The following is a 25,874-nucleotide window of genomic DNA, read 5'->3' on the forward strand; positions in this document are numbered from 1 at the left end:
GATGCCCTCTGTGAAAAAATTTTCCCGTTTACAAGAAATCCATATATTAGAGAAGATGGGAAAAAATCTTATTTAGCCTAACTCTGAATAAAACCCCAAATCCAACTCACATGTAAAAAACTGCTGTAAATTTGCTTTTCGAAAATGTTTGCATGTCTGCTGAATTATCTCAGAGTCATATTTTACCCTAGTAAAGGAAGACGGTGCGACAAATTACTCAGGTTCGCGAACCCCTCCACTGAGAAATAAAGTTCTGAAAGATTACTCTTGTTCCTTGTTGAGTGTGGTGACCCGAAAAATACGGTCAGATGCATCAAAGGCGTTTTTACGGCTACGAGACGATTTGAAAAGCGGGACGGCAAAGATTTCTGAGAAAAAGCGGGCAATCCCTAAAGGATCAAATTTCGGCCACAAGCAACTAGCACCCCACGTCATCTCCAACCATTCAAGGCGAATCATAAGCTTCTTGATTGTTTTTCCAGTCTTCACGTCATTTTTGGCAAGAATCATGTTGATCTGCAGACGAAAACGTCCTCAGCTTGCAAGACCAAGGCAAAACACGATGTCCAAGTGTGACTCACATGAAATGTTTCTACTCTGCGTATAGTTTCCATAAAGAGTTGAATCATTCTATTGTGGGAGTGCCAGTGGTCTTCAGTGTCTTCTTCGCCTGGACAGATATAGGCACGCCTAGAATTATCAATTGCAATTTCAGGAGTCGGTTGATAGCAGACAAACGTAGCTTGCGGCTGCGCAGATAAGATAAATATTCCTAGTATGCTGTGGGCCAATGGATCACCGTGTAATGCCCACTGCGTGAGAGGCATTAGAATGTAATGTAATAAAAGAATCCAAACTGCTCCGCAGTCAACTATATTCATAGAAGATGCCCAAACGTTGCAAAGATCAAGACAATAGTTTGTGTTTAGAATCCAAACTGCTCCGCAGTCAACTATACTCATAGAAGTTACCCTAACATTGCAAAGATAAAGACAATAACACAGTTTGCGTTTCTGCTTCGCTAATTGGACTAACCTTTTTCCAACACTATGTTTTCCTCTTTTCTAAGTCCTACAGAAAGAAGGAAAGTTGCATCTCTCATCAGTTGTGGTTCGATACACCCGTGTTCGCCTTATGCAACTACTTAGAGATGGCAGAAGTAGTCAGTTTCAAAAACAGTCAGCAGAAGATCCGTCCTGCAAAACAAAATCAAAGGGTTCTGTCTGCGAATCGTAACCGGGTAGAAATCCTTTCTGATATGCTCCCTTTAGCCAGTTGATACACTGTACCTCATTTGTTCTTCTTATCGAGGTGAAAATGGTGAAAATGTGTAGTCCTAAAGTGAAATGAAGTTGAATGATCAGGAATATAATCAGCGTCTCCATAAAAGCCACAAAATATTGGTGTCCACTCGTTGCTGAACAACATAATTCTTAAATTTCCCGTGCTTCTGTACGTTTCGTGCGAAAATCACAAGAGCACCACCCAAATGCTGTCATGACTCAAGACGATAATGGATCTAAAGCTGTGGGTCCGCTATGTGGACGACACGTTCGTCATCATGAAACGGGACTCAGTACACGACGCACATGAGCTGCTCAACACAACGTTGGAACATATCAAGTTTACAATCGAACTGGAAAGAAACAGTCGGCTACCATTCCTGGACGTCTTAGTGAACAGAAAGGTGGATGGGACTCTGGAAACCTGCGTATACCGCAAAGAGACTCATACGGACCAAGTACTGAACTGCAACAGCAATCATCCAGTAAACCACAAAAAGAGCTGCGTCCAAACCTTGTTCAAGAGGGCGGAGACACACTGCAGCACCACAGAACTACGGAAGAAGGAGGAAAACCATCTTTTCAGAGTGTTCCAGAACAATGGATATTCAAGGAGTTTTCTAAAGAGAAGCTTGAAGAAGAAGACATCTCAACAACAGCCACAGCAAGAACAAGCCACCAGACGGGTAGTCCTACCTTACATCAAGAATATATCAGAACTCGCAACCAGATTATTGGCGCAAAAAGGAATCTTCGTGGCCCACAAACCGAGTGCTACTCTAAGGAAATTAATCTCTAGACCGAAGGACAACCGGGACAAAACCAAGAGGAACAATGTGATATACCAAATCGACTGCAACGACTGCAACAAATTCTACGTTGGACAAACTGGGAGAAAATTATGTACACGAATAAAGGAACACAACGCGGCTGTCAGGAGGCATGACCCCCTGTCCTTGATATCCATACACGAGGACCAGAAGGCCACACATTCAATCTGGAAAGCGTGAAAATTTTGGCATACGGAGACACGCGACACGGAAGAACATTTCTGGAAGCATGATACTCTACGGCAGGTTCGGTCAACCGGCGCATCAAACTGGATCTGCGCCTCTACGTGCAAAAGACCAACATCGCAACCGGAACACTCAAGGAGGACCGAATACTGGATTCATAAACGAAGGAACAAGGAACTCCTCGGAGTCAAATCAATAAAGGTCACAAGCGGAACTCGGAAGGACAAAGGTCACTCCAACATCGACCAGACTACGACGGCGAAGGATGCCAAGTTCAAAGGGCATCAGCGAATGAGGACACGGGATAAAAAGAAAAACCAATGGAACCGCCCGACCGAATAACTAATCGCGGTCAAAGGTCATCCCCGGCTACCAGCACGTATATCAACACCCCCGTAACACTACTGAACGCACAACCACCAACCCACCGCTACGCACAACTACGCACTGATGATGTCACCTCGACTGGTGATGAAACGTTTGCAACCAAATTGCCCAGCTCAGCGAACAAGCCAACGACCATCTACGCTACCTGAGCAACCGATATTCTCCTCTATAATGGATCCTAGTTAAATGAGGAAGAAGAGAAATCCATCCGCCCATCTTATGACCAAAACGACTCCACATCACGTGCAAATATTTCAGAGCATCGCCTTCTGAATTGCAAGGCTAAAGAATAATTGGAACAACATTATTCCGTATTTTAACCTAATCACTTTGACAATCGGTCACTCAGAGCGGATAGTCACCGATCCAAATTTTCCAAATCCTTCAACAAAAATGAAGTGGCTACGCTATGTTTCACTTTTTCACAGGCTGATTCCAGCTACAAAATAAACTCACAGGGTACCATTGGTACACAAGATAGAACAGACGGTTATATGTTCCGTTAGTAATCGATATGACACGTTGCTGTGAAGCGGAGTGCAGCGTGGCCCCTTTTGTTGGGCATGAGTGACAACCAATCATCATCAGTCGATTGGTTGGTTCAGCTCTGTGGTCTGTTGTGATTGGTGGCTGTCTACATGACTTCTGAGACTGGTCTTTTTTGTTCAAATCCGTTTCGGAAAATCACCCCCAGAACTAGAACATGACACTGAGAGAACCCGGAGAAACAATGTTGTATAGCAATTCAGTTGTGAACGGACAGGGGAGAAGATGAAGAATGCGGTAAAAATGAACCCCCATTATTGATCCTCACGTATGCAGGCCGGCAGAGGAACAGGTTTAATTTGGAAGGTGTCAAAAGGTATCAAAACCTTGGAGAACAAGTGAAGAAACTCCTGGGAGCATGATACTTTGCGACACGTCCGGCACATATCCGACATGTCGGACTCAATTCAACCTGTGACCCACCATCTGTTTTGCTCAGTGACACTACCTGAATACTCGATTGAAAGCAAACGCTGAAGTAACATACGCAGTAAGAGGAGTTCTCCGGAAGCGTACCAGCAGGGGTGAGGACGTGGAATTCATAGCTTAACAGTAAAGCTCACTCCAGAGTCAATTGTGGATGGGCACAGGAAAGGCCGAGCTCAATTAGTCAGGGAAAATGGAAAACACGGAACAGCGGACCAGCTAACAGAACCGTCTAAATAAACAACCAGTCATAAGTGGAAGTCACTCCCGGTTAGAAGCACACATACATACATACATGCATGCATGCATACATACATACATACATACATACATACATACATACATACATACATACATACATACATACATACATACATACATACATACATACATACATACATACATACATACATACATACATACATACATACATACATACATACATACATACATACATACATACATACATTACATACATATATACATACATACATACATACATACATACATACATACATACATACATACATACATACATACATACATACATACATACATCACTAGTGTACGCAGAACCACACCCACGCTTCGCTCGACTTTACGGCGGGGCACTGGCAGTGCCATCTCAACTGATAATGGAACTTTTGCAACAAAAACTGATCAGCTCAGAGAACGAATCAACTAGAAAACTACACACGGAATCCTTGTAATGGAATGCATGATTAGAGCGAAGAACGTGTGATGACATACAAAACCTGTGTAAAGCGGTTAAATGTGTATGATAAAGGCAAACAAACATACATTTCATAACCAGATGGTTTGCATGGATGAAACTCACGAATTAATGAAAAGAGTTTGTCTACAAAGAGAAAATAGAGCTTATATTCAAAGGCACAGTTGTTGAACCGGTGTTTTCGTTACATATATCGTTAACAATTTCTTATAGCTTGCGCCTCATCAAATCATCTGAAGTTATCAGCCCATTTCCGTCTGACAAGGATTGTGACCAGTTAATAGACCAGTCTAATCATACTAGCTGAGATTGCATTCACTCATGAGGATGCCTTTGACAAATAAGGACACCGAATAAGACTGTGAAATCTTCCGAAAGCCTTCGCAATAGTATGATTTGCACCGGGGAAAAATAGTACAAAAGGGACTGATCAATATGTGATCCATCCACCTGGCGAAAACATTTATCGCACTGCGTGCTGAAAGGGGTTAGTAAATCTGTCATGAATGATGACCTGCTGAATGTCAGCCTAAAAAAACTCCGTTAGGTTGATACAATGGCTGCGATGTGACTCAAAAACGGTCTATATCTGCGCCCAGATTTGGGTAGCTGATCGACCTTTTGAAAATCACTCCTGCTCAAACGAAAATAAAGAACAGTGTCATCCAATCTGTGCATCAAAGCCGAGATGCACCAAACAACTGTCTTTGTTAAGACTAACCAGCAATGTGTATCTCATGAATCTGTAACGCGAGAGGAACCAACGACATCCCGGCTAGTGGCTGCAGACTGTGCTACCCGGCCACCCGCACCTGATCGGCAGCATCCTGATTGGCAGTTCGACAGCACACAGCTCCACTGATTCATCATTCACGTGATTCACATCACGTGGTCAGGAGTGGACTGGCTTTTTAGGTGACGTAATCCCAGCCTGAACTCTCACTCGTTATGTCAATTATTCTTCCTTCTAAGCTTTTTTGATCGTATGAGGAAATTTCAAGAAGCAGTAAAGTTGACTTCAAACAAATGTAGAACAGCCCCAAAGTGGTTCCATGCTTTTCACTTTAGGTCATCTTCACCTGCTAGAGGAAATCTTAATTGAATTAACAGTGACAACATTGTTCTGAATAGTCGGATCTCTCTTCTTTTTCTACTGTCTTGGAGTATACCACTTCCAAAATCACGTTGCCATGACAACAGCTCAAACATGGAGATCCCTGGGTTTCCTTTATTGCACCTTATAGGAGCATCAACTTCAAGGTACAAAAATTCAGTAATGGACTCAAATCGGATAAATATCTTTTGATTTAGGGCCCGGACGCGGGATCTTGCATATTTCCACCATCCTGTACATTGGAAGAGCTAGCTTCGTGGTATCTTTCAGCATGGCTGAAGCACTGTATTGATGGTCATTCACGCAGACCAATGTCCAATATTTTTGCCATTCCACAAATTCGGTTTGTTTACCTCCAAATATAGCGTCGCATTTTTTCTGAAACTTGGGATTCTCAGCTGACCTCAGTTTTGCTAACCAAAAGAGGCAAAGTTTGACACGTTTTTGCTATCAGTGATCCTTCAGTAGGGGGTGAACACGCGCTGGTGCGACGTCCTTGTGCATTTCCGTCCTTTGTAGGTTTCCTACACGAAATGGTCACGTGCCTGCTGGATTTGTGGTTGCCTGGTGCCTGTGGCACTGAGCTCAAGTACAGTGAATATGTAGGAAAACCATTGTAAATGACTTCATCTCAAACTATTCTCTCTTCTCATTCCATCTTTCGATAGTCACCGAATCACCTCCTACTTTCTACCGTGGGAAACCATGGGAATTTGCAAATGTCGATGATTCCAATGTCTGGCGTGTTGTGGAAGTCACAAGTACTTTACTTGGTAATTTTTTTCATCGACTGTTCAGACAGAGGATTGGTGAAGCATATGTGAAGTTAAAAACGTGAAATGGTGCCGTGCAGTGGCTGACCGCCAAGAGATGAATGATGTCAATCCCTTGCTGTTTCTTTGTGCTAAGGGTACACGGACCTCACAATACAGAACTTTTTGAAGCTGAATACGTTAACTTGTTGCATAGTAATCTGAAAATTAGTCGCAATGAAACGCGACAACCGTCCATCCAATAGTGACCTGAAGGGGCACTGGGAAATTTCACAACGTTCATCACCGATGTTCGATGGCCAACTGAAATGTACAACCCTTCTGTCCGTTTTAAGGTTTCGTAAGTCAGTGTGTGAAGGAAAGCGATAGGAGACTGACCCTTATCAAACCAGCATCAAGTACGCGGCACCAGCATTCTATGGAATATGTGTGTAAAAGTGTACTAGTGTACTAATGTACTAGTAGTGGTGAGGAGCGCGCTGGCATACAAATTCTTTTTACGTACGTTGGAATTTATCCTGTCTGACTGGGACTATTGGTGGCACGACCTCGAACGGAACCTTCCCCTCGTTACATCGAATGTTCTCTGGCACACCGTTCCATACCTACCGCTCGGATTTACGTTTTATGTTTGTGACCAAGCGTTTCGTAGATTCATGACAATAATAGCAGTTTTTCTAGGTTGCTTTGATTTATAGACGCATAGATATATATATATAACTTATATATACTTGTGTTTTGCCAAGCAAATATATATCTAAAACCGCTTACCCTTGTATGCAGCTGAACATGAAGTACAAATCAGACAATAAGTATAGACTCATTTGCAACGATTCATCTTCTAAACTCATTCGTTTCATGCGTACGATAATAATTAACAAGAATGAAGAACAAATGTGATGACAGCTACAGCTCATTGAATTGTGACAAGGTCATGGCTTCAGAGAGTGATTCCAGCCACTTGGAGGTTAGGTGTTCAAAAACGCGGGTGAAATTTGTCTTTCACTTAGAATGAAATTAAAGTTTGATCATTTTACGGTAAAATGAATAATTATTTTAAATTCCATTGTTTTCACTTACGTCCGACTGTCTCTGCAAACTCTTGAGAAAGGGAAACAATCATCAATGCATCTGAAAGTGTCAAAACCCTACTCAAAACGTTTAACAACGAGAAATTTGACCCTTAAAAGGTGGTCATATATGAATAGTCCCGACCCAAGTTTGTCACCTTGTCCTGGTGGTCCGGCTTCCGTGCTGCAATGATTCTGCGGGCTATACTGGCTGGAACTCAGTTCCTAAAGGTTCCACCATGCCAGGAAGCCAACGGTGAGCGGCCCGACAAAGAACAGCGAGTCTCCGTACGGAGAGTTAAAGTATTACGAGGCGATCTGAAGGTAAAGTCGTACTGTTTTCCGCGATTTCAGTAAGGCGTTTCCTCCAAGCGACCGTCATTTTCATATGTACGGAAATAGCGATGTTGACTTCCCCCGAGAAAGGACGGGTTAGAGAAGATCGGCCCCAAAAACCGCACACTCCGATCGCCCAACGGTTGACCGTGACCGCCGGCACATTATTCAATACGGTCGAAATACTTTTAAAACCAAAAAGTCCGGTGCTGCTCAAAAGGCACCAGCCGTGCGCAGTCGCATCAGGAGTGAGACAGTAATGCCTTATTCCCTGCATCCCCGGTCATACCAAGTAGGTCAGACTATTGAGTCCAGGAAGGGTCTACCAAGGTCTACCAAGCTCCAGGAAGGGTCTACAAAGTAAACCCTAACAACCGCTGTCCCGCGATCCAGGTCCTTGTGTCAAAGGGGCTAGCGGCAGGGTCCACGAACAAAACACTACATCCTCCCACTGCTTTGTGGGTCAGACTTTTGAGTCAAAGACTCAAGGCGGGGTACCTCAACTAAACACCTTCCTTCCACCTGGGTAATCTGGAAGTATTATTCCCCTTGCAGCATTTCGCTCACCGGCCTTCTCCTCATTCTTCCCAACCCATCGTACAATGCAGTGCAAAAAAACCATCCGCCGGTCCTCTAGTCACTAGTCCGTGTCCCAACCATCGCTCAGAAGAATAAACCCAAAATAATCACCTACTAATCTCAAAAGATGTGATCCACGTTGCAGCCTTCAATGTCCGTACTTTATGTCAAATCGGGTAAAAGGCATTCCATGCTGAAACCTTACTTTCCCTCTATCAATGTATATTATGCCTCAGAAACACACATACAGGACACCACTTCGGTCGTGTTCCTCAAACCGCTTACGACGAGCCCAGATGTTCCACATTTCACTGTTCGGGCATCCGGTGATCCTCACACAATGTCTTGTTGTATCTACGGTGTGAGAGTTGCACTCAGCCACAAGGCTGGAAGCGCCCTACTGGACTGGATCCCAGTAAACAGTCGCCTTTGAACTGCGCGGTTAACTGGCTCAATTAAGATGAACGCAGGTCGATGCGGTAAACGGTGTTTGTTTGTCGTATCAGCATACGCCCCAAGAGATAGCAGTTCTGAGACTGAGGACAAGTTGCATCAAGATACGTCATGACTGCTTCGGTCGGGAAGCAGGGCGGGTGAAATGAATGCCCAAGTTGGACGACTAATTCTGGAAGAAGCACAGTTAGGCGGTCAATGCAGAGTCGATACTGAGCATACGGATAATGGAGATCGGCTTCTTCGGTTGTGGACAAATCCTCAGCTGTTCCTGGCCAGTACGAACTATTAGCACAAACGCACACACCGAGTTAATTAGAGGTCACCTACCACAAGACATTCGTGGACTCATTTCGAACATATGGCTATCAGTTACCGACGGGAGCCTCAGTTAAGGATTGTCGCTCATCCTGGGGTATGCAACTTGACTCTGATCACGCCATCATGCAAGCCCCTTAGCACTTCGCTTTCCGCCAGCACCACGCGTGCCTAAACAGAGCAGCTTCGTTCATCAACTTCGACAAGTTTCAGTAGCTGAAGAGAATCGAGCCTATCTGGCTAGAAAGCTACTGGAAACGCACAGTCATGTGGACGACGAAAGGTGCATGCAGAGTGAATGGAGGCGAGTTGAAGAAGCAGCTTTCAGAACTGTTTGTCCAGCACACCTACTGCTTGAAATTACTCTGCCTGTCTTTGAAACCTCGGGAGTCGAAATGCTCCCTAGACGTCCCCTCACAGACATTGAGTATGCAGACGATGTTGCTCTCCTTAGATCAGATCCTTCTCAACTTCAAGCGCTTTCAAATAACCTAAACAACTTTGCCGCACGGTGTGGCACACGTTTCACACCTGCAAAGTGTAAAGTGCTGCTACGATAGTGGGTGGAATCAAACCCACACCTCATGCTTACTAGTGAGCCAATCGACGTGGTAGATAAATTTGTTTGCCTGGTCAGCTGTATGAGTTCCGGTGGACTGGCTGGAGATGAAATTATCTCTCGAATCGGAAAGGCCAGGTCAGTTTTTTCAAACCTCCGACACCTATGATGTCGATGTGACGTGAGATTATCTGTCAAGGAAAGAGATTACACTGCCGTGGTTCGATCCATACTGCTTTACGGATCAGAGACGTCGCTTCTACGCGCAGAGGACATAAGGAAAGTGCCACTGTTCGACAATCGTTGTCTTCACAGCATTGGTCAGGTCTGGTTAGAACATCCGATACGTAATGCTGAGGTATGCCAGATGGAGTTGGGAGGAAGAAAATGTCCCACGATAAATGAATTACTCATGCTTCATATTTTATGCTGGTTGGGACATGTACTTCGCGTTCCAAAAGACCATCTACCTTACAGGGTTCTTTTCGCCCAGCCCTGTGCTAAGTGGAAGAGACCAAGAGGTGAACAATGTAGGACCTGGCAACGAAGTACGAAAACACTAACCAGTAAACTAAGTCGGGTGAGCAACTGCGGCTTCCTGGACGTGGACTCCGGGATTCAAATCACCAGTGGTTAGTGTCATTGACTGAAATGGTCCAATTGCGCAGTTAGCAGTGCTCGTGCCTCAAAGCCATTGCCTTTAATGCGTAGCTACCCGAACAAACTGAACATACCTTCGACCCCAACGCTTGGTTGTATATTCTACATTGCCGTTTTCCTGTGATCCAAATTGCAGCGGCTGAAACCAATGTGCCTGTGGCACACGGTTCATAGCTGATAAATTCAGTGCTGAGCGTTCATAGGCTCGTGCGTATGCCTGAGGGCCTGATTATGCTCACCGCTTTGTTGGATTTTATTAAACTATATTGGATTTCCTGCTTAAAATTTGATCTGTGAATCCGTTATTATTAACATACACAGATAGACAGATAGATAGATACATAGTTTAACTGGTTGCCTGATCTGTTGATGGATTGATAGATAGAATGCTCCATTGACTGACTGATTGACTGACGGACTGGTTGATCGATCGGTCGATTGATTGATTGATTGACTGAATGAATGATTGATTGTTGATTGATTGATTGATTGATTGATTGACTGAAAGCAAATAGTGAAGCGAGCAGCACTTCTGTTTGTCGCATGACAGCGCGTGGACTTCTGGAAGAAGTATATCCACCAGAAGGTGTACAAAGTCCCTTGTTGATGTCTTTTATTTATTCATGCCTAATTTTCGTGTGTGCGAGTGAAGAGTCGGTAACAGCTTTCGATTCATTCAGTTTCAAAGTTGTTGGGCCGCAATCTGCTCTTCGTTTATATTCTTCCTGTAGGTATGAGCATTGCATCCCCGATTCAACGATGCAAACACTAAGCTGTCCACACTTTTTGTTAGTTACTTCCATAGGACGCCCCGTAAAACTCTCATCCAATACTGATCCACGACCGTACCGATGGAAGAATTGTCACAAGAGAGTATTCAACCCCCAAAACACTGCGCTTTTTTGGTTTCTGTTGCTAACTTTTAACTTTCAAACGCAATACGTTTGGAATTCTACTGGAAATATTTGAACCTCCTAGGATGCAACGCTTGCAGTGTGCAACCTGTCTCCAACAGAAACGTAGCAAGGTGTAGTGGATCTAAAAAAGGGTAACTAAAAATCCACATTTTGCTGCAATTATGATGTTCCTTTTGCAGGTCTAGCGAGTAGCCAATCAAGATTTACAAAACTAGGTAAAAGGGACGTTCAATGGCAAGGCCCCGGACAACAACCGCATCGTCAGAGAATGTTCCACAGGAGAACAATACTTGTGAAATTTTCAAATATTTTTCAGGGTTAATTGTGGATGCTCCCCTCAAGCACCACGATAAATTAATGAGTGTGGCCGGCTGAACAGAACAGACAAATTAGTTTGTTCTTCGACACATAGCTGATTACAAACGCGTCTCCCACGTACAGTGTTTTTTTTGCCCTTTTTTTTACATATGTAAGCGTGTACACACAATGGCGATTGTTTGTAACGCGTTACAGCCACCGGAGCTTTACTAGTGAGCACAGTTTATTTTTGCGCGATAAACCAATGAATGACCAAAAAAAGAGAGCGACAACTGCTCGCATGTGGCAGATAACACCGTTTGCTTTGTGCTGGCAGCAAGTTGAGACGTTTCGCCTAAGCACCCATATTAAGGGACTGGGTCTGTAGGATACCTCAACTCGATGTAAATTGCACATTCTTGAGAACAGCCCATTAAAGATCGTCTCCCTGTTGATCACGAATCACTTGAACTGCTCGCACAATATCAGTACACTGATCAATGTTAGGCTCTCCGAATCAGTATGTTAGCCAAGAGCATGACTTGTAGTACGAAACCAAAGAGATCCAAGGATGTGTGTTCTACTATGCGCAGTTAAAATCATCCGAAAATGTTTCTATTGAAGGACATACAGCACAAAAGATGAGAGATCAGCTGTTCAGCTGTCGGATAACTCCTGTATGCAAGGACATCCACCACAAGTCCCGGCCGATAGCACACTATTTTTTGATTACTCTTGAAGATAAGTTTCTTTCGGAGTGATGGCGTAATTGCTATGATATGCATTACAATCTTGAAGTAAACTCACCCGGTTTAATTTTTACTACTTTTTCTGCAAAGTAAATTAAGGAAATAGTAAGGTATGTACAGTTACGGCGGTTTTTCTCGGTAATGTGGATATTTTCGCGCAATATGAATGCCAAATCACGTGGGGCAATCCAAAAATGAATGGTGCCATATAGTATAAGTTAATCACAATGCCGATCAGGTTATTTGGTGTCAGAGCTCTTCAAGAATTATCAAGATACGCGGAGCTGCCGATTCTCAGGTGTTTGGATTTTTATCATGGGCGAGATGGCTAAGCGGTTGGAGCACCAATTTACTGACCGGAAGGTCTGTGGTTTGAAACCAAATTCTGGCTCTCGAATTCCCCTGTCTAGGCTTGGACAACCTGGCAGTATCCCAGCCCCCGTGAAACCTCCGGGTGGCATGGCAACTAGGTACCGAAACGGTGCTACAACTGAACGATTATATTAATAACGGACTTTTATCCTGATCAGCCCTGATTCACTTGGGCATCTTTCTTCCTGCTATTGCGCCTTCACTAATTCCAACAGGGTCGCCAAAGAAATCACATCTTCACAGCCATACGGAGACCTAGTTAAGGGCTCCAACAAACACTGTACAAGGAACAAGAGTTCAAAGTGTTCTTAACAGTTAGCGAGATGGCATCTAGTAATCGATACTGACATTTCAGAGTATCACACTCACAAGCATGTGCGTCAGTTAACGCATATACCTCATTAGATTTTCTGGGGTTATTAGTTTACTGCCTTGATGTCTGATGGGATGCAAATCACTCATCACAGACTTGTTTGGTACCTTATATTTTGGGAATCATGAATGCAGTTTGGATCACCAAAGTGACACGAAACATTTCGAAGTGGTGAATGTTTTGCCTTTGTTACGCTGTCTTCTGGGGTGTAAAAACTCGCAGTCTGACAAACTTTGTGTTGGGTATGCCTCATTTATGGAAGGTTTGATTGAATAAATGCAGATTCAAGAGTTTCCGTTGGAATTAGCTCCAAAGGTAGGCCGAATGTTTAACACAGTTCATCATCATATAAAATGGACCCATAATGTCCTTCGGTGTTCTGTGTTGAGGAGGGTTCTACATTGGGACTTATGAACTTAACTTAACTGACTTGTGAACACTTAACCTGGATCGAATCTGGACCACTTGGTGTCGCAAACCCCTTCAAGATGGTACTCAATGTTCAATCCCTTTGGTCACCTCGGATCAAGTAACCCGTCAAATGGACCGGTTTGTCGATCAATAAACAACCGTCGATTCAAGCCGGTACTGGTCCGTGGTTGAACCCTTATGAAAACATTTTCTTCCCAGCGCACTACAACAGACGAGATCGTGCATGACTGATTCACATCATATTATCGTGGCAATGTTCCATTCTCAATCAGAGGGAAAGTTGGTCAAAGACCAAAACCGGACCAAGCTTGTATCAGCTCGTCCCCAAAATCGCAATGGTAAATCATTGCTGATTCGCGCTCTAAGCTCACTATACAGAAAATCAAGAAGCGGAACAACTTACGAAAAGCGCATTCAATCAATTCTGAGGCGGAACAGTTGAAATGTGCAGAGTTTTGTAGAGGAAACTACTCACAAGTTTGCTAAAAAATTCTTTGACCCCGCACGAATGTCACAAAGGACAGATTCAGTTGGGTTTCAGGTAAGTCACCCGTTGGAACCAAATCGGTATGTAAACGAGTACATTCGTCGCGCGCAGAAAGTTTGTTACAATAGGAAAACCATGTACACCAAATTTTATCCGATTGAACGGTTTCCCAAACTAATTCTTTCCCCATATAATTTCTTGCGGCGTCCAGGGCCTCAAAAATGGTGATGGAGAGTAAAGATTAATTGGTCAGTTAAATGAACCATTCACATAGTAACTGAATGCTCAAATGCACGGAATAATCTGGACCAAAGTATAAAAACACAATTTCCGAAGCACAAGGATTTAGCAAGATTTGATGGAGTTACCGAGATTTTAGCATTTGGCCTCACAGCGCTATCTCGTTTGACCAGTCCTGTTCCTGTGCTTGGGTCACTTTTCTTATTAGCCTACGCTCGATCTTCTCATGCGTTAGACCTCGTCACATGATCATACCGAGAATGAATTGCCGAATATGTTGTATGCCAGGCCGGTTTGTCAGAATAACCCATCGGTACGTATTGGATGAATCTAAATCATCATGTCCGAAAGAGCAAGCATGTTAGTGGTTTTCCAGACACCTTCAAAACATATACTGTAGATACAAGAACAATTCACGTATGTTCACAAAACCATCGGTCGTCCGTGGAGCTACCTGGCCGATAAGTTCCGAGGACTGTGTCAATCGATAGACAAAACCGAGACGAGCACCGGATCGTTGTTCCACTAGGCCAATATCATAACATGAGGGAACTAGTCTGCTGTGATATGCACTGAGAATGGAATCGACCTGTAAGTTGTTTCACAAACATTAGAACAATATGGTTTAACTGTGCAAGATTTTTTGACAGTTATGGTAATGGACGTCTGGTGTTAGTTGTTTCGTCCTGTGCGGTAGGTTTTCAAGTAGTCACGTAATCAATACCTTGTAGATTTCGCGGTAAGTTGCTCAACAACCGAGAATTTCCCTCATGCTTCAAAAGTCGTGTTCGGTTTTTTTTAATCAATGAGCCACCTACAGTTCAAAATACAGCTTCCCGAAAATTTGTCCTCGAAATCGAAAAAAATATTTACTTGGTCGGGTGTAAAGAGGTGGGGGCCAAATGTACTCAGGTTTGGGAAGCGGATCAGACAACTCGACACATCGTTAGGTGTAACATATAAACTTTCTCTGGAAGAGTGCGCGTCTGAAACAAAACAACTCGAGGGAGTGCATATCATGTCAGACGCAGCTGAACAATCTAGTTTACTAGGCTTTTTGTCTCGATTAATCGGTTTGCGAACGAGCAGTACGGGGACTTTTGTGTCATATGAGGTCCGGATTGGGCTAAATGGCTTTGGCGTGGTTTTTGAACCACGCGTGAAAGTATAAAAGACAGAGGGCATTTTGAGACTTCGAACTAGAAACATGGATCCAATCTGCATCGCCCCTCACCAGCCACAAAGCGTACCTAGATGAGTTTGATGAAATTTTTGACCTAACATTACTCCCTAAACTGCAAGAAATTTTCTACTCGCCCTATCGTTCCAAATAACTCGCGTGTAATGTTCTGCTCCACACCCCGATAGGAATGGTGCTATGCCTCGATTGGATTGTAAATCAATCAGTCGAGTTATTCAAACATCGTTTTAGGGTGAATAATAGCTGATAATTTCTAATCGATGGAGCCATACAGCAAAAGTACATGACCAAATTAATTTTTTTCATTGATGGAGAGGATTGTGACTAATGAATTGAGAGGTAATTTTTTTCGGTTCGGTAATCCTTCCGCAACAAACGACTTACCTGCTAGTGATTCGTATAGTACTAACAGGTTGATAATACATCGTGACATTTTCACATACACAATAAAATAAACCGCTTCTGGATATAGGAGTAATTACCCAAGAAAAATGAACGACGTTTTTGTCAAAATCTTCCCTTCCAAAGTCTATAGTAGCGTTACGACGAATCGTTGGTAAATTGAATCGCGTCTAACGCATCAAAACTGTAAGATTTGTCGCACGAATTTCTCGGGCAAGGAAACACCCTGTTCGCCGTGAGATGCAAATGGTTCCGTTCTCGAGAATATTTTCCGTCTTGACTATTAGTGTTTTTGTAACGGTAATTTTTGTGACAAATTAGATGTAATAAGACATACCCCCTGACAAAAATATTTTATTTTTGCCTACCTTCCAATCTTGTTTTTGATTTTTTTGCAACTTTGCAAGTTTTTTCTACGTGTTTTGATGATGGAGGCAAATGGGTGCAATTTCTTGCGTGCACCACACACACCAGTGAATAGTGTCCCAGAGCAAACAGCTACGCAAACTCCACATTTCACAATGTTTTAAAATTGATGGAGTCATCCGCTTCATTCGGTAATATCCGTTAACCTGAAGTACTCATTATAACTACACAGTGCACTTGGATCTTCTTCATCGTTCGACCAATCGGTGCCTTAGATTTCCTGCTTCCAACACTCGTTTGACTGCTCATCGCTGATATGTTTGATGTCCTCAGCATTCGAATAGTTCATACACACACACACACCGATATGCGTGTACTCTTTGCTCAGATGACATCAATTTATCTTCGGATAATCACAAGGCCAATTAATTAAACGACCAGATAAAGTGTGGGCTCACCGCCAACGTTGATTGTAACCTTAGTTTGCACTAGATCATTTGTTCCGTTTGCTGGTTATTTCTCGTTCTCCTTCTTCTCAGAGCTTTGGACGCCTGAGGGGCTTTCGGTTCGATTGCTCTTTAAATAAGTGCTTTCAAATAAAAGCCAAAATACTGCATCTTGCGAAGACGAGTGATTCCTAGAATAGCGTTCCTTACCCGCCTTGAGTTCAAAAAATTTCCAAAAACGCATGTGATAATTTGTTACGTAAATGAATGGCGGTCGTATACGTATGAATCTAGGTTATAGATTTGATAGGCACGATAAGCAACTGGTTTGAACGTTAGCCCTTTGAGTCAACAGATGACGCCAAGTTGAAAACATTTGCTAGATAAACACACGTACGACAATGTGAATAGCATTTTCAAAATCGGAAAACAGTGATGCCGTTTCAGATAGTTTGAAGTGAACTTCTGTGCACAAACCCATATGGCATGCTTGTTAGTCAGTCTCCTTAATGATTATCGGGAACAAGCGCAGTGCAATTTTATCGTCAGTTATGAAATATGGGGAATCACTACGGAGTGAAGAAAATAGGATTGCTACTGTGATATCTCGAATATCGTGCCAACTGAAACATGTGGCGGCCTGCGTGCAGCACATTCAGTTGTGGAATATCATAAACGAGAGATTCCGTTGAATCTCTCGTGAAAATCATATTGATTTACAAATGAATGTATTTCTTGAAAATAGAATTGCTTTTACCCTAAAACAAAGCGACTGAGGGATGACGCTAACAAGACAGAATGCAAAATCAGTTAGGCCTACAATTAGCATCAGTAAAATCCAGGCTGATAAGAATACCAAAGACAACGAGTATGCTTTTCAAGACGAAAGATTTGAGGAGAATTGAGTGAGAGGAATAAGTCCTACGCCAAAACAACGCTTCAATGCAAATAAGTTGACGTTTATGAGTTGTTATGTTGTGGGAAGGAAGCATAGTTCATGCACAATGAAGGGCAAATAAAGGAAACTAGTACAAATGCAATATAAGTATTTGCACTTTTAGTGAAGAAAATTTGGAGATTCCGGAAGAAATTGACCAGAAGTGCATGCCAGCCAGGCGAAAAACGGCTTTTATGAGGCCTTACATATTCCGAAGCGTCTCTTGGGAAGCCCTTTTGTGGCCGTATTTTTGTTCGACCTGAATAACTAAAACCTCAGCTGACAATATTGCTGGTGAACAGTGACAGCACGGAGAGGTCATCGCTGTGAAATAGGTACATAGCAACAAATGCTCTGAGATTCCCAACTGAGATAACGTGTCCCGACACAAAAACCAAAACGATACATATGGATTATGACGTATAGCACTGCGAATATCAGAAAGGCTACCGTCCGTTGAACCAGTGACGAACGCTCCGGGTTCAAGTACTTCTGATTTTTTTCCTACTTGATTTAGAAGTGACGAAGCTGACAATGATCTAAACCCACTATGACGACCTCTTTCATTGGCTTCACCAGCTATTCAGAAAAGGAAGACACGGAACAAAAAGTGATACCAGTCTACAGTGAAAATCGAGAAGCTGAATGCCCAAACAGGCGAAGTCTCAACTTCCAATTGTTGAAAATCTCCTCACACTACTAACAATCTGGAAGTAGCTCAGAGGAAGAATAATTTCACCAGGCGCGTGAAACTACCATTGTCGCTTGGGGAGTCAGTCAAAACGTGACCACGTGACACGGATTCTATGATGGAAAAACCAATGGCGCTAGGTCCTGTCCATATGTGGGTTGTCACATTGCTGAACAGCGCTGCTTGCCAAATGGTTAAGTCTTCAAGCTACCAACGAACAGGTCGCGATGAAAGACCGCAACATTACATATGTATCAACAGATTGATTTACTCGTAATACGGAGTGATTTCATCACTTGGGAGTTCAAAGAACTTACGGTTTTCTGTACAAACAATGACAAATTATTTATGTATGATTAATATGCAAACGAATGTGGGTAATAAAATATTTGATGTGATTTTAGATGACAGCCCCCCGCCACAAATTGCCTCAAAGGAATGAAAAAACTCTTGGAATGTCAACAAGTTTGCATTCGTCATTTCTTTTTCTAGATGAAACTTGTACATTCAGGACCATAGTTACAGGAGCTATTAGAATTTTCAATATGGGTATCACTGCTAAAATAATACAGTTGTCATGGTTAGGACAATCTCTCTCCGAAGGCTAGCCTCTTCTGTGATAATTGCAGGAAACTGCTCCACTTTCCCTCAAGAACATGGTTCATGTTGTCTAATCTGACGGAAAACCAAACAAAACGTAGAAAATCATCTCATGCCCCGTAGATCACGCGTAGACTGCACATGAGAGGAGACAAATAAATCGCATAGTTCTTGCAATTGAGGTTTTGTCTACAGAGATGAAAGTCAACTGTCGATTGCACTTAACTACTACGTGGGCGACAGGTTTGTGGAACGTGAAAGGTACTTAGTGCTTCACCATTTTCTGCGCAGACTGGTTTTTATTACATGTATAAATTACATAATATTATATATATATACTGGTTGCTAGCACAGATGCTTGATGGATAGTCATGCTACCGCTTGTAATGTTTTTTATGTCGTATGCATTCACCCAAGGCAAACTACAGAACAACATCAAATAAAGCTGCTTTCAGTCTGTGGTAACCGTATTTTTCTCAGCTTAGTTGCCGGTCTGAGCCTCACAAGCTAGCGTTCACGTCAAAAACAACCACCAAAGGTGCACAAGGTATATTAACGTTCAAAACAAAGTCAGTAACACTTCTACAGCGCTTCATATATATAGCGTAAGCGGCACTGACTTTCTGGAAACTCTGACGCGTTCTGGATGCGCCATTGGCAACCGGCATTTTGCCAATACTGAGTCATGATTGGCTGTTGGGTCCAGATTGTTGACCAATCAATCTTGTCTTTGATGCCGGACCGGCAAGCGTCCCGAACTTTTAACCAGTCTTGCGTGGGATGGGCTCTTCGGCCGCAGCAGCACCTGACTGCGAGCGGTCAAGAGGGAATTGTGTGGATTTCCGCCTAACGCAATAATTATTTATTTTTTGGTTGTTCTGTGTGAAAGATGGATGGGTTGACACGAAAATTTTAGAACCAAAAACTACTCATTCAGATACGATTGGTTCAGTTGATATAATAATCCTTGGAATAGACACCAGAGAAAAACACAATAATGGTTTTCAGCAGTACAACCGGTCAGTTTGAGTGAATAATGCCTTGTAATTGGGAGTAGAGAAAGAACTCGGGAAATGGGTGGCACTTATGGCTAGCCTATCACAAATACCGAGGTACATACACCTGTAACACTCAGTCAGACAATTGACACCGCCCAGCACTTAGCATGGGTTAGCCACCATATCTTTCAATATCTTTATCCAAGCACACGGAGATCATGCGGGCCCCATCCTGGGAGGCAAACAGCACTAACAGCTCAGACTTCGTGACTTTCATCCCTCCTCTCATAGGTCATGTTTTGTCTACCACTGCTAAACGGTTGCCCGTAATGAAGCTCTTCCCGGCAGGAATAGTCTGCGACTTAGCCACCTTAGCTAGAGAGATGCACCTTAAGTTTCCCAATTAACTTATTGCTAATTCGCTAATCCAAACCGATTTCAGCTGCAGTTCTTTAGCATTGATAGACAACTGTCTGAAGATTTCCACACGAAATGGTAAAGTCTCGCAATTGTACTGCACGTGATGTGGTCTGGCACATCTGTCCTTTGAGCTATAATGGTGTAAAATCGCAGTTCTGCTAAAAAAAATACCACCTCGGCTGGTCATGAAATGGTGGCAGCCAAATTGTTCGCCTTAACGAACAAATGAACGGCCAACTTCAGAGTTAATAGAAATTCCGAGGTACGTAAATTTCTCCAAACTTCCAGCATCTATCCTTGAAACCTTGGGGACATTTTCGATGATTGCACGTCACATAGCGTGATCTTGGACTTTGTAGATGTGAAGCACATGTAAATAGATTGAACAACCTTCATCTGTTTTCTAATGACCCCGGCACTGCCCGCTGTGACATTGGATTCGCCAAGGTCATGAGAGCAAAGCAAACAAATCAAGCAACAATATCCACAGATTGGAGAAAAAATACGGAAGAGGAAAGTAATGTAAACTGAGGCTAAGCCCTTCAAACAGCTAGTCCGTCCTCCTTGGGTTTCTGGTAGTCAACAGAAAATTTCCAAAAGATTCTTATCATGTTGCAGATGTCCCCTTAGATTATCGTCTTTGTTTGTCGATTTGTTGAAATACAAGTAGCTCGGTGTGTTTACTGTTGGCTTGATCAGAAGGCAGTTGATCTTCACCGAGCTTGACAATTGGTTGAGGAGACATCGTCAGTGCGCAGTTGAGTAAGTCTCGTCTTCGTTTGCTGAAGTAGCTGCGAGAGCCGGAACAGCAGGGCTGACCCAAAGTGTCAAAACCAGAAATTATGAATGATAGCAACGCCATTGTAGGCACAGTCATCTGTTTTCGCGCAAATAAAATCTTGTTAAAGTGTTTTAGGGCATCAAGTAGTTCGGAATTAAATGAAAAAATATTAAAATCCAAATTGTTCTTGCCCTGAACAAGAACAAATTATCTCTCTTGCTTTTTCTAGCAGGAAGGAGACTAGGGACCATCAGAAAACGGAGGTAGTTGACATTGGGGGCAGATTACTAATATCTTCGTCCTGAAGTAAACGAAATGTGGGGGAGTAGGCAGGCTTGTACTGCCCAAGATCCTAGTTCACAGTTTTGCTCAACTGAACGAGATATTGATTTGAAATCGGATCCGATTATGAGCACAGCAATAATGAATTCCAGTAGTGACCAAAAGCATCTTCCCCTAAATTTCAGTCAATTTCAAAGCATACCCGTCCAAACCGCTCTTCTTGAAAGAACTTGATGTCTTTTTTCGTCGACTGGGATTCAAAGTACACTAAAGAAAGGATTCTAAGGGTAAAAGCCGTTCAGGGTTTGTCAGAGCAACCGGTCTTACCAGCGTATTCTTTCGAATGTAAAAATCTAGTAAGACTCTGATTCAGCATACGGTAACTCACTCGATTCATCTGTGAAATAAAACAAAGTTGGAGCAATTTCATCGAATGCAGAAATGCAAATGTCGCGAAGAAAACATGCATAATTTCACAAGTAAACCCGTCATGCCTAAAACACAGTCTAAGTAAGCAAGTGCAGCGATTTTCATCAATTCTTCAATTGGTTTTCGCAAGTGTAAAATGCGAACAAACACGTTATTGTAAACTTTGCAGGACACGGAAACGGTTTCAAAGGTGCTGGGTAGGGAGGAGTTGATTGGCCATGTTACTCAGACACAGAGACCTTCTGCTTGGCCTGTGTGCTACTGATATGACGTAAACGGACTGCGTGGAACCAATGAGGACTGTGCATTAGCGAACTACACTCATTTGCATACCGACTTGGTTTTTTACGGGAGACCCAAATGAATCTCTCGTTTTTACTCCGTTCTTGCTCTACCTGACGAGCCAAAGGCTGTTGAAGATTTTTCAGCAACATTTTGAATAATGTGTTACCTTTGTACGGAGACTGTGCAAGTTTCTTTCTAATTACATAGTGGGACTTAATGAAACGTATGTTTTTGACCTTATTTCAGGTCAACCATCTTTATCCGTCTAACTGTTTGAATGATATGGAGGAAGATCAAATGATTATCGACCTATACAATTTGAGTATCTATCTTAATTAAAGTGGGAAGATATCTGTTCATTGTTGATAGCGTATACTGTATTACGTCTCCAAAAATTGTTCTCGGGATCACTAAACCCGTTCAAGATGCTTTTACAAGCGATGATCAAGCGATGGCCTTCCAACCACAGGACACTAGTTGATATCAGTACATCATCGCTTTCTATTCAACGAACGTGCAAACGGCTTATCCCTAGAAATCGACATTTCAGCACCATTCAGCACTAACCTGGTCAGTCTGGTGTGCACTGTGCTCAAATTAAACGTAATTTGCTATCAATGTTTCGAAATATCTGTAGCTTGGGTGTGTCCACTGCTGGTTGATCAAATGGTAGTCGATCTCTTGGCCGAACTTGGCAATTGGTTTGCAAAAGTTTCGTCCTTAGTCGAGGAGATATCATCAGTGCGCAGTTGAGTGGGTGCTTCCTCCGTGCTTGGCTGCGTTCATATAATTTCCGAAGAGTATCTATCACGTGCTACTACCATAATCGATCCATTGACTCGGGCAACCGTGAAACTAACGTCCGAGCGGGTCCCATATGGTTACGATGTCCAAACCAGATGAAGTGCGCTTCGCCCAATTACTTTTCCCCACTAGGTTTTGGACGCATTGATTATATTACAACCATCCATTTCTTCAACAATTTTATGCTCACCTTCCATTTTTTCCATAATTTAAACTTGCTAGCAGCCCATCTGTTTGCAATCTTGGATCACAATCGGAAACCTGAGCAGTAAATTTTTCCTGTGTTGTCTCATTGAGGGTCACTTCTTATCGAAGGTTTCTTTTAGAAGTAAAACTGCAAAATTTGTCGTAATAATGCCACCTACTTAGCTTGGCTTTTTCTGCTATCCACTGGTTGATATATTCCATAGGGAATGCATGCTGAAACCAAAAACAATGCATGCTGAAATGTCGAGAAGCACTCTTCAGCTGTTCCATCGTTATTGGACATGTGACCGAACGGTTACTTGTTCAACCTACTAGTCGGGACCCGGCGGGCTTGAGATTCACACGGTTGATGATTCTCAATAAAAGTGAAACAGCCGTACGATGCTTCTTATCCAATCATCATAGATTGGCCTTGCCGACAGCCCCAAAGTCTCAAGTGGAACTCCCCAAATCTGCCCAGCCTACCAGTAAAATGTTTCATATTACGCTCACCCCCACGTGAGACTATATCTGAGACTAGACATACTATTGCATTTCGGTCGATTTGTTTCGGACCATTCTCCATCAGACGGTCTCATCAAAATGGCATAATATTTTGACATAAGGCTGATAAATGTTGGAGCGCGACTGGTAAATTGAGCTCCTCAGGTCTCGCATTAAAATGTCAAATTTATCTATTGTTCACCCGAGCTTCAGTTATCATTTTTTGACTTCCACCGATAAGACATGATACGTCTTGAGACTGATGTGACATCCAGCTTTGGACCAATAATTGAACTCCACCTGAAATGTCACACTCGGTAAATCAGCGAGCACGCAGCAGGCTTCTGACCGGAATCGGATCAAATAATCGTGTCATTTTTCAATGGGGATAGTCCTAATATGCGGGAGCCAGCTGACAGAAAATATTGCTCGTTCCCGTTCTGCACAGTTCAACACTTTTGGTTAGTCGAATACAGTGATTGTCTCGCCACTCAGTCCAGACTGACCAGGCATACGATGATAACTTCGCTTGACAGTTTTTCCAAGGGGTGTTCACCATCGGTAATCTGTCCAGAAACCATGTGTCCGAAAGGAAAAAATTATTCTATGTTCTTTCATAAACTAACATCACAAAAGTATCAGGAGTGAAAGTTTCTACTCGAGTAAGATCATCTAACAACAATTTCCAGTTTGTGAATCAATTAAATTTTGCTAAGAAAAAGAAAACGAGTTTTACAACACATTTTTCTGTTGTTGTGGAACATTTATCGTGGTAGCGTTGGGAGTGAAAAATAGCCTCGATTTTTAATTGGTGCAGACGCTAAGTGTAACGAACCTGCCTCAAGCTTGGAAAAAAACACAGTAGCTAATAGAAAAACCTACACTCTTCGGTGTTGGGAAGTTTCGCGTACCAGTCTGTAAAGTAAGAAGAAACGAACGGGAGGCAAAATCTGTCACTTTGGCTACTGAAAAATACAAATACTACGCCTTTGGTAAAAAAAGTCTCTAATAAACCGAGAAAACCGAACACTTTTCAGCGAGAAAATGGGTAATTTATGGAGCAACAGTGAAATAAAAACAGCTCAGATTCCGATCCAATATTAACGCGGCTACACTACAAATTATACATGTGGGTTCTCTAATACTGATAATTGGTTCCTGAAGCTTAATTTCATGAGTTTCAGTACCAAAGAGAAAAGAGAGATTCTGGTGCACAAAATAGTTGATGCTTCATTGGCTATTAAACTAGGCGATGCGATTTTCCCCAGGGGATACTGCACACCACACCGTGCAGTTCGTAGAATAACTTGATGGGTAGTGATCGATTTCTTTTGGTTTATGACATGCGGATATCCTCGAACTAAAGAACCTTTTGTGGGGAGTGCCACGGGAATTCAACACCTACGGTTTTACGATGACGACAATGCACACTTGATACAAGTAACGTTAGGTGATTTGTTTTTGGAAAGTATGCGCTAATCCTACGCCTATTTCATGGGTGGGATGCCCTATCTCGTCAGTTGAGCAACCGAACAGGGTCGCGATTGTCAGTTGGCCGAAACCGGTTGATAATATCTCACCAGTCTTGAGGACCACATGGATGAACTCCTATTTGAAAATGCTTGTAAATGAGCTCGTTTTTTTCAAAATATTTCATGTATGGTCTAATCTGCTTCGGTTTGCATGAATAATCATCTTTCTCCATCACCAGTCTGAAAAAGACAGGGGATTGTCTTCGAGGGAGTTTTCCACAATTCAGTCTCCAGAACTCGCTGTGATGAGAATTTCTCAAGTTTTTGAATCATGTGTGCTATGTGCCGATCGCGAACGCATCATTGGGCAAAATCGGTGCCAGGAATCCAGCTTTCCGACTGGTCATACACAATCACAGTCATGTGTGATTCTCGCCCTCTTCATGTGCTTGTTTCCGACACAGCAAGAAATTAAAACTAAGCAAAGTAATTTGCATGTATCCAGGTGCCAATGTGGAAATTTGTTCAAAACAGAAATCGAGAATTGACTCCAAAGTAAAACGTACCCAGTGTTTCTGCTATATCTTCTATACAGGCAAACACGAACAAAAACTTTTTGAATTTTGTGGGTGCATTACCAAATGGTGTTAAATTCGTAGAAACGGAAACAAAGTACGGCATCAAAAAATCTGCTCAAAACTAGAACTCCATAATGACTCGGTTGAGTAGACCTTCGAAAGCATTCTGACCCCCAGACAAAAATGTCAATAGAAGAAATGCTTTCTGTGCCTACCTTAACCAGCTAAGTTTGGAAGCTGTCGAGAAATTTATTACTCAGCCGTAAGACTCTACTAACTAAGATACTAATAACTAACTAAAACCGAATCCGGGTGCAAATGAAAGTATTGATTCCGTTTTGAAGTTGTGACAATGTGAAGTATATTAATCCC

At 42.6% G+C, this 25,874-nt stretch overlaps 2 protein-coding genes across 2 annotated transcripts in view; one reads left to right on the forward strand and one right to left on the reverse strand.

Moving 5' to 3' along the window:
• Positions 1 to 25,874, reverse strand: part of T265_05542 (hypothetical protein) — a gene marked incomplete at both ends in the record, with an annotated part of 86,190 nt that overhangs the window by 53,149 nt on the left and 7,167 nt on the right. The window contains 2 exons of the mRNA XM_009170576.1: positions 21,447 to 21,511; positions 24,335 to 24,367. Of these exons, the coding sequence (XP_009168840.1) occupies positions 21,447 to 21,511; positions 24,335 to 24,367 (98 nt within the window). The remainder of the gene's footprint in view (positions 1 to 21,446; positions 21,512 to 24,334; positions 24,368 to 25,874) is intronic.
• Positions 10,797 to 19,372, forward strand: T265_05543 (hypothetical protein; the record flags this gene model as incomplete). Its single annotated transcript, XM_009170577.1, has 4 exons — positions 10,797 to 10,839; positions 12,455 to 12,686; positions 12,747 to 12,846; positions 19,244 to 19,372. 4 exons carry the CDS (start codon positions 10,797 to 10,799, stop codon positions 19,370 to 19,372), a joined length of 504 nt encoding a protein of 167 aa, XP_009168841.1.

This window comes from Opisthorchis viverrini (genome assembly GCF_000715545.1).
Source record: "Opisthorchis viverrini unplaced genomic scaffold opera_v5_102, whole genome shotgun sequence".
NCBI classification, from domain to species: Eukaryota; Metazoa; Platyhelminthes; class Trematoda; order Opisthorchiida; family Opisthorchiidae; genus Opisthorchis; species Opisthorchis viverrini.